Source organism: Cucurbita pepo, chromosome LG17 (genome assembly GCF_002806865.2).
Source record: "Cucurbita pepo subsp. pepo cultivar mu-cu-16 chromosome LG17, ASM280686v2, whole genome shotgun sequence".
Lineage (NCBI taxonomy): Eukaryota > Viridiplantae > Streptophyta > Magnoliopsida > Cucurbitales > Cucurbitaceae > Cucurbita > Cucurbita pepo.
This window is the reverse complement of record NC_036654.1, coordinates 522,882-531,021: the sequence shown is the minus strand read 5'-3', so window position 1 is coordinate 531,021 and position 8,140 is coordinate 522,882. Positions and strand designations below refer to the sequence as shown.

The 8,140-nt window shown below is 37.4% G+C and overlaps 2 protein-coding genes across 3 annotated transcripts in view; both read left to right on the top strand.

Annotated features, from left to right (window-relative positions):
• Positions 1-2,246: 2,246 nt before the first annotated feature.
• On the top strand, positions 2,247-5,049 carry LOC111778701 (abietadienol/abietadienal oxidase). Its single transcript, XM_023658674.1, has 8 exons — positions 2,247-2,789; positions 2,903-3,052; positions 3,543-3,785; positions 3,861-3,944; positions 4,008-4,086; positions 4,184-4,305; positions 4,491-4,618; positions 4,820-5,049. The coding sequence occupies exons 1-8, from the start codon at positions 2,247-2,249 to the stop codon at positions 4,911-4,913; spliced, it is 1,443 nt and encodes a 480-aa protein (XP_023514442.1). The 3' UTR covers positions 4,914-5,049.
• Positions 5,050-5,410: 361 nt separating this feature from the next.
• The window catches only part of LOC111778153 (novel plant SNARE 13-like), a 5,154-nt gene continuing 2,424 nt past the window's right edge, over positions 5,411-8,140 (top strand). Inside the window, exons 1-4 of one of the 2 annotated variants that reach the window (XM_023657824.1) lie at positions 5,411-5,712; positions 6,527-6,619; positions 6,873-6,966; positions 8,010-8,047. In XM_023657824.1, the coding sequence (XP_023513592.1) occupies positions 5,636-5,712; positions 6,527-6,619; positions 6,873-6,966; positions 8,010-8,047 (302 nt within the window). In that variant the 5' untranslated portion in view covers positions 5,411-5,635. Of the gene's footprint in view, positions 5,713-5,845; positions 6,002-6,526; positions 6,620-6,872; positions 6,967-8,009; positions 8,048-8,140 lie in introns of those variants that run through there. The other variant, XM_023657825.1, reaches the window with a different exon arrangement.

Genomic DNA, 8,140 nt, shown 5'->3' with positions numbered 1-8,140 from the left:
CCTTATGAAAAGACCCTCATGAAGGCACCCGAATCACTATCTTAAAAACTTNAGACCCTCATGAAGGCACCCGAATCACTATCTTAAAAACTTTTGTTTCTTTCGATCTTTTTCCACGAATCGGTAAGGAACGCTCGAGTTTAAGAATCTTACACATATAATTGGTTAAAATACGAATTTTTTTCACTTTCGCTTCCGGTACATTTTGCAGTCAAATTCTATAGGTGTTAACATAGGAAATTTTTTCCCCTTTGAGACAGGGTCGTAAACTCGATCTAAAACCCTAAACCCTATACCCTAAACCCTAAAACCCAAAAACCCTAAAACCCTAAAACCCTAAACCCTAAACCTTAAAACCCTAAAACCCTAAGACCCTAAAACTTTAAATCCCTAAAACCCTACAACCCTAAACCCCTAAAACCCTTAACCCTTANCCCCTAAACTCCAAACCCCAAACCCCAAACCCCAAACCCCTAAACTCCAAACCCCAAACCCCTAAACCCCAAACCCCTAAACCCTAAACCGTTATCTCAGACATCTATTTCAGAGATCTCAAACATTTCAAACATATCAAACATCAAAGACATGAAAGACGTTTCAGACCTATCAGACCTCTCAAACATCTCAGACATCAAAGACATCTCAGATCTCTCAAACATCTCAGACAACTCAGCATCTCAGACCTCTCAGGCATCTCAATCATCTGAGACATCTCAGACATCTCAAATCTCTCAGACCTTTCAGACCTATCAAACATCTTAGACATCAAAGATATCTCGTACATCTCATACCTCTCAGACATCTCAGACGTCAAATACATCTCATGCCTTTCAGACATCAAAGACATCTCAGACCCCTCAGATATCTTAGACATCAAAGACATCTCAGACATCTCAAACATCTCAGACATCTCAGACCTCTCAGTCATCGCAAACCTTTAAGACCTCTTAGACATCTCAGACCTCTCAGACTTCTCAGACTTCTCAGACATCTCAAACATCTTAGACATCTCAGACATCAAAGACATCAAAGACGTCTGAGACCTCTCAGACCTCTCAGACATCTTAGACATTTTAGACATCAAAGCATTAAAGACATCTCAGATATCTCAGACATCTCAGACATCTTTGACCCCTTAGATATCTTAGAGATCTCAGAACTCTCATTAATCAAAGAGAACTCAGACATCTCAGACATCAAAGACGTCAAAGACATCTCAGACCTCTCGGACCTCTAAGACATATCAGACCTCTCAGACATCTCAGACATCTTAGACATCTCAAATATCCAAGGCATCTCAACCATCTTAAATATCAAAGACATCTCAGACCTCTCAAACCTCTAAGACATCTCAGACCTCTCAGAACCCCTCAACCCCAAACTCGAAATCCCAAAACCCCCAAACCCTAAAACCTTAACCTCAATCCCGAACCCAAAACCCCAAATCCTTAACCTCGACCCCCAAACCCTAAACTCCGAACTCTTGATACCTGAAACCCTAAGCCCTAAAATCCTAAAACCGTAAACCCTAAATCCCTAAACTCTAAACCTTAATCCCTAGACCTAACTCTCTCATAAGGGCAAAAATTGACCAACAATGAAAGGAGCGGAGAGACATCCCAATTTTACATATGAGTTTCACTTATTCTCTGTCCTATTCACAGAGAATACATTGATGAAGATAGCAATATCAGACTTTGTAGGCTATTCCTAAATGGATTATAATAATTTGGACATTAATTTAAAAAGAATGACATAATGATGGGCCAAAATTGTCATTCAACGCGTTAAAAAAGATAAAATGAATGAGCTGGATGGTATCATAAAATATAAAATAGGATGTTGTAGAACCGTTTGAATTGATAAATAGTTTCGGCTAAATTGAAGCAGAAAATTGGGGCGTGTGTAAGATAAAACAAGCTCAATAATTGGGGTGGCATAAGGACAAAAGTAGCAGGGTGCATGATGGTTGCCGAAGAAACAAGGAGGGTAAAACAGTAATATGACATTATAATTATATTATAGGGTCCTTCTCGAGCGCACAACTTGAGGGACAAGGGTTGGTTTTTGTTGAATAATTTAATTTAAGAAGTAGAGAAGTTGGAAGAACGATGATATGAAAGCAAGGGAGTCTCAAACTCGGAACACTTACCTCCTGGGCATTATGTATTAATAAAGCATATAATTAATTAATATATAATGATGGATGGCGTTGCTTAGTTTGCAGGGATTGGATTGGGGCAGGAATGAGAATGTGGGAGGCCTCACCCTGGTCCCTGCTGTGCGTTCTTACAGGGCTGTACGCGCTTGTGTTGGTTGCAAGAATACGAAGAAAACCAAAGGCGAGGGCATACAGGTTTCCTCCAGGGAGGAGAAGCTGGCCTCTAATAGGCGATAGCTTGCAGTGGTACAGTGCGGTGGCAAGCTCTCATCCGCCCAAGTATGTTGAAGAACAGGCCAAAAGGTACGGGAAGATCTTCTCGTGCCGTGTGTTCGGGAAATGGGCAGTGGTGTCGGTGGATCCCGTGTTTAACCGATACGTTATGCAAAACGAAGGCAAGTTGTTCAAATCCAGCTACCCCAAATCTTTCAGAGATTTGGTAGGGACCAACGGTGTGATCACAGCACAAGGGGAACAACAAAGGAAACTCCATGCAATGGCCTCCAATATGATGCGCCTACATGACCTCAAATTTCAGTTCCTGCGAGATATTCAGATCATAATCATTCAAACCTTGGCCACTTTCCATAACGGCCAACTCATATGTCTCCAAGACGTTTGCAGGAAGGCGAGTAAANTTTTTTTTTTTTTTTTTTTTTTTTTTTTTTTTTTTTTTTTTTTGCCATTTTCTCCAATTACAATGGGTTTATTTATTTATTTATTTATTTTTGTGTGCCACAGATAGCCATTAATCTAATGGTAACTCAGGTACTAGGAGTGTCGAGTGAATCAGAAGTGGATGAAATTAGTGGGTTATTTTACGACTTCGTGGATGGCTGTTTGTCTGTTCCTATCAACTTTCCTGGCTTTGCCTATTACAGGGCGATGAAGGTAATATTTGATTTTATTATTTTTTTTCTTCATATTATTTGTAATTTACCATTATTTTTTAGTCTCTATTAATGAATAGAGAGGTTTGGAATTATGGTTTGGCTACTCATTAACGCAGCTGTGATGTGTGATGTGTGCTGTGTGATGCGTGATGCGTGCATGTGTGCTGTGTGATGCGTGATGTGTGATGTGTGATGCGTGATGCGTGATGCGTGCATGTGTGCTGTGTGATGCGTGATGCGTGCATGTGTGCTGTGTGATGTGTGATGCGTGCATGTGTGATGTGTGCTGTGTGATGCGTGATGCGTGCATGTGTGATGCGTGATGCGTGATGCGTGATGCGTGATGCGTGATGCGTGATGCGTGCATGTGTGCTGTGTGATGCGTGATGCGTGCATGTGTGCTGTGTGATGTGTGATGTGTGATGCGTGATGCGTGCATGTGTGCTGTGTGATGTGTGATGCGTGCATGTGTGATGTGTGTGGTATAGGCGAGGGAGCAAATGATAGGCAAAATAAAGAAGAAAATAGCGTGGCATAAGGCGAGGATGGCAGAGGGAAGGAGCGGGGAGGGAATGTTGGGAGGAGTATTGGAGGAGCAGAAGTTGTCGGATGAGGCAGTTGCTGATTTCATTATCAATCTTCTTTTTGCTGGGAATGAAACCACATCTAAAACAATGCTTTTTGCAGTCTATTTCCTAACCCACTCACCCACAGCAATGAAGCAACTTGTGGTACCTTTCCCTATTTATATGCTAAATCTATGCTCCTTCGACTATTATTATTATTATTAAATTTATAAATTATAGGATGAGCAACAGAGTTTAACAAACAACAATGGGGATCATACAATCACATGGCAGGATTACAAATCCATGCCCTTTACTCAATGTGTAAGTCCCTCTTACCGATCACCATTCTCCACAATATCCGTAATATTAAAAGTCTCAACACAGGTTATTGACGAGACACTTCGACTCGGAGGAATTGCAATATGGTTGATGAGGGAGGCAAAAGAAGAGATCGAGTATTCAGGTTTTTTTATTTTTTTATATATATATATATTTTGTTTTTTATGATAATAATATAGTTCCATAACCAAAAATGAACTTTTGGTTTGCATCATTCATAGATTACGTTATTCCGAAAGGATGTTTCGTTGTTCCATTTCTTTCTGCTGTACATTTGGACGAGACTATATATCGAGAAGCTTCAACTTTCAACCCTTGGAGATGGATGGAGCTTAAGAATCAGGTTAGTCTGTTCAGGATTGTTGGGAGGAATACATCTCCATTGGGATAAGGCATTTTGGGGAAGTCTAATAAAATGGACAATATCATTGAGACTCGTGATTCTAACATTTTAAAATGAGTTAAAGATGTCTTTATTTTCCAAAGCGTTAGAGGCTAAGAATGATTAAAATTGTGGTTAATCATTAGGAAATGAGAAACTGGAGGAGTAGCCCATTCTTTGCTCCATTCGGGGGAGGTGCTAGATTATGTCCTGGAGCAGAATTGGCCCGCCTCCAAATTGCTCTATTTCTCCACCACTTTGTTACCAAGTATAGGTGAGTTGTTAATGATGTTTAATACTGAATTATAGTTTATCATATAGGTAAATACTTACGTATTTGTATTTCGTACTCTTCCTATTTATTGTTGTTCCCATTTATTACCCTTATTGTAAATAGAGAACTTTTACTCTATTTTAGATAGGGTAGTTTTAGCAAATATTCTCCCATTAATCTACTTTTAAATTTTCTTCTCAGGTGGACCCAAATTAAAGGAGATAGGATGTCTTTTTTTCCCTCTGCTCGCCTAGTCAACGGCTTCCAAATTCGCTTGAACACATCCCAACACTGACATCTGACTTTCAAATGAATGAAGCACCCATCAATGTTTCTTCCTTCGTCTTCTACTTTACTTATTTCTTGCCTAAATGAGTGTAGTTGAATATGTGCACATTTGTACTGTAATGTTCAAGATTATTATAATTTTGAGTACTATTAGATAGTTATTAACTAATCTGTAATAGTAGATTGTCTCAATTGACAGAGTGTGTATATAAGTTGGAGCTATGACGAGGTCGCGCGTCACGTATCGTAATGAATTGTAATGAATAGTAAAAGGTTAATAAAGTATCCCATTTTTATTGAAAGAATGTTAAAATTGAAAGAATTTGACATTTTTTTAAAGTTTAAAATAGATGGCAACCATTTTTGTAAGATTATACATTATTATAGCGTTGAAACCAATAAAGTATCCATTTTTATTTTTATTTTTATTTTTATGTTTATTATATAAGTTAGAAGGAAAAAATAAAAAATAAAAAATAAATAAAGAAGGGTTCTTGTGATGAGCGGGTCCCTTGGAAAAATGGTTGAATCTCCATTTTGTGAAGGCGAGTTCTTCCACTTCCAGCTTCATTTTCATTGTGAATTGCTCTCTGCGTTTTTCGCCATTCTTTCCCTTTCACTGTACCCAACTCCCACTAGGGTTCCCTCGGGTTTTTCCCTCTCCAAATGTTCCTTTACTTGGATTCCATGCTACGCGTAGTTCTATAGTTGCAATTCACTTCCCGCGAAATGGCCTCCGCCTTGCAGATGACTCCTCAGTTAGAGCAGATCCATGGTGAAATTCGCGACACTTTTCGAGCACTTTCGTATGTTTTTTTCACCTTACTGTTTTTATTTTGTTGTTATCGCTTCTTTGTGCTTGTGCTTTCCGTTTTTCTATTTATAGCTCATTTTTCTCTTTGTTAAACTCATAACTAATTCCTCGTAGATTGTCCTATTCAACTCATTGTTTTGGGTTTGGAGGCTTTCGAAGTCTTTGGTTGGGTGATACTATTTATGCGCCTTGTGTCCCTTCCTCGATCTTTTTCCACCTCGTACTTCTCTGCGTTCTTGATCTTATTACTACTGACTCGAGATTCTGGGAACTTAACATCAGTAAGCCTCCTTTGGGGATTAGACAACTTAGGGCTCATTTGAAAATGTTTTTATTTTTAATATTATGATAATTTACTGAACGTACTTCTTTTTTTGTTAATTTAATAAGAAAAATGTATCTGTTTTATTTTTGAGATTTGAATGATTTCTAAACCTCTTTATAAAAACTGAAAATTTAAACCCAGAAACGTAGGTGAACTTAAATTTTTAACAACTCAAAACTTTAAGCAAAATCGTTATGAAATGGAATCTTAAGTAGATTAAATACTGTGAATCCTTGGGGATAGGTTTATCTGCTAAATTTACCTATTAAACTGGAATTCACTAGCACTAGAGAACCTTGTAGCGTACAAGTCTTAACATATCCCTACTTAAGCAGTGAACTTGGTCCTAAATTTGGAGGTTCTGTACCGGTAATGTTGCAATATCACTTGAAGTTGATACCATTTATTCAATATCTGCATTATGATGTTTATTCTATACATCAGCATTATGATATCTTCTTTGATTTCTACTTACTATCAGAAATGGGTTCCAAAAACTGGATAAGATCAAGGATTCGAATAGGCAAAGTAAGCAATTGGAAGAGCTCACAGGAAAGATGAGGGAATGTAAAAGGTATGGAAAAGCCAGCATTTAGCTCTTTGAACATGTGGGAGCTTCTCTTGTTGCTTTATGAAAAAACTACAGTTTGTGTCATGCATCCTCAGTCTCTTCATTAAATACTGGAACAGTAAATTCATTTAGATGTTGGCCAATCTAAACACATAAATTGAGAAAAACTGATGTTCAATCAACATGCTTCCTATTTTGTTAATGTTCTTTGTGAATCTTTATTACAGCTCATTACAAAATGGAGCTATTCTTGCAGATTAATAAAAGATTTTGACCGTGAAATCAAGGATGAAGAGACCAAAAGTTCACCGGAAGTGCATAAGCAGCTCAATGATGAGAAGCAATCAATGGTTAGTTCATTGTTATTTTATCTTTCAAACTTAGGACATGAATGCATCTAGTGAAGGAAGTACTTGTATAAATTTTGATGGTTAGCAGATTAAGCGAATTAGTTTGCATTGGTTTTGATTGAGGTTGCAAAACTTAGGACATGAGGTTGCCAAATCATAAGCAAGCAGATTTGCTGTTCTGCTGTGGTGAGACGTAAGGCAAGATAATTTGGTGGATTGCTGTCTGCATTTTTTTAGGAAATTAGGGAACGTTGGTGTAGGATTATTAGAGAAGCTTTGACAGATGCCTCTATCCGCCTCAAATGCCATTTTTTTTCCATGAGTACTGTTTACCACATTGCTTGCAGTTCAATTTTATAATTGAATAATTCAAATAATTTATCATTCAAAATAGTTATTTGTATGGAGGCATCACACATTGTCTATTATTTTCTTGTCAACAACCTTGGTCAAAATTTTAGAAAACATTTTAAGTTTTTACTTTCATGCTGGATTGAGTGCTGACTTTGAACTTGAAGCAGAAAAGTAGTTTTTTTATATTTGTATTTTTTTAATTTAGAATGTGAGATAACTCGAGTATCATCATTTCTAACTGCTGTAGGTTTCCTTATGTTCAATTTCAAGAGCATTGAGAGGATTGAAAATTGTTGGGATATATATATATGGACAGAATAGTATACGTTTTTTCTTTTTCTTTTTTTTTAAAAAAAAAAAAAGAAACTGGGAAATATATGCATTGGCTTATAGATTTAAGATGCCTTGTCATTATCTCATAATTGCCTTGAACGAAGATGTTGGAAAACTATTTGATTGTTGAGAATTTTGTGGTCATGTTGCTTGTTGAAAGTGTACTTTTAAAATGTGTCTTTTCTCATGGGACTTCCGAACCAGCTTTTCCTTGGAATTGATCATTTTTTCTATGCCAGTGAGTTACATGTATCACTTATTGATACTGTAAGATGGAACTTTTCCAGCCATCTTTATTATTGCTCTAAATATTTCTTTGGAGATTAGTGTTTACAGTACATTATTTTCATTTTCAGATCAAAGAGCTGAATTCATTTGTTGCATTGAGGAAAACGTAAGTTCTCCCATTTTCTTATCGGAATGTGGCACTACCTAAGTATATAATTTAGGAGCAAATGATGATTTATTGGGGGGGGGGGGGGGGGGG

Excerpts from the sequence above, each read along its gene's own strand:
- LOC111778701 (XM_023658674.1), top strand. The coding sequence starts at position 2,247 with ATGAGAATGTGGGAGGCCTCACCCTGGTCCCTGCTGTGCGTTCTTACA. Across the intron at positions 3,053-3,542 it reads CCTATTACAGGGCGATGAAG|GCGAGGGAGCAAATGATAGG; the intron begins GTAATATTTGAT and ends TGTGTGGTATAG. Across the intron at positions 4,087-4,183 it reads AGAAGAGATCGAGTATTCAG|ATTACGTTATTCCGAAAGGA; the intron begins GTTTTTTTATTT and ends CATCATTCATAG.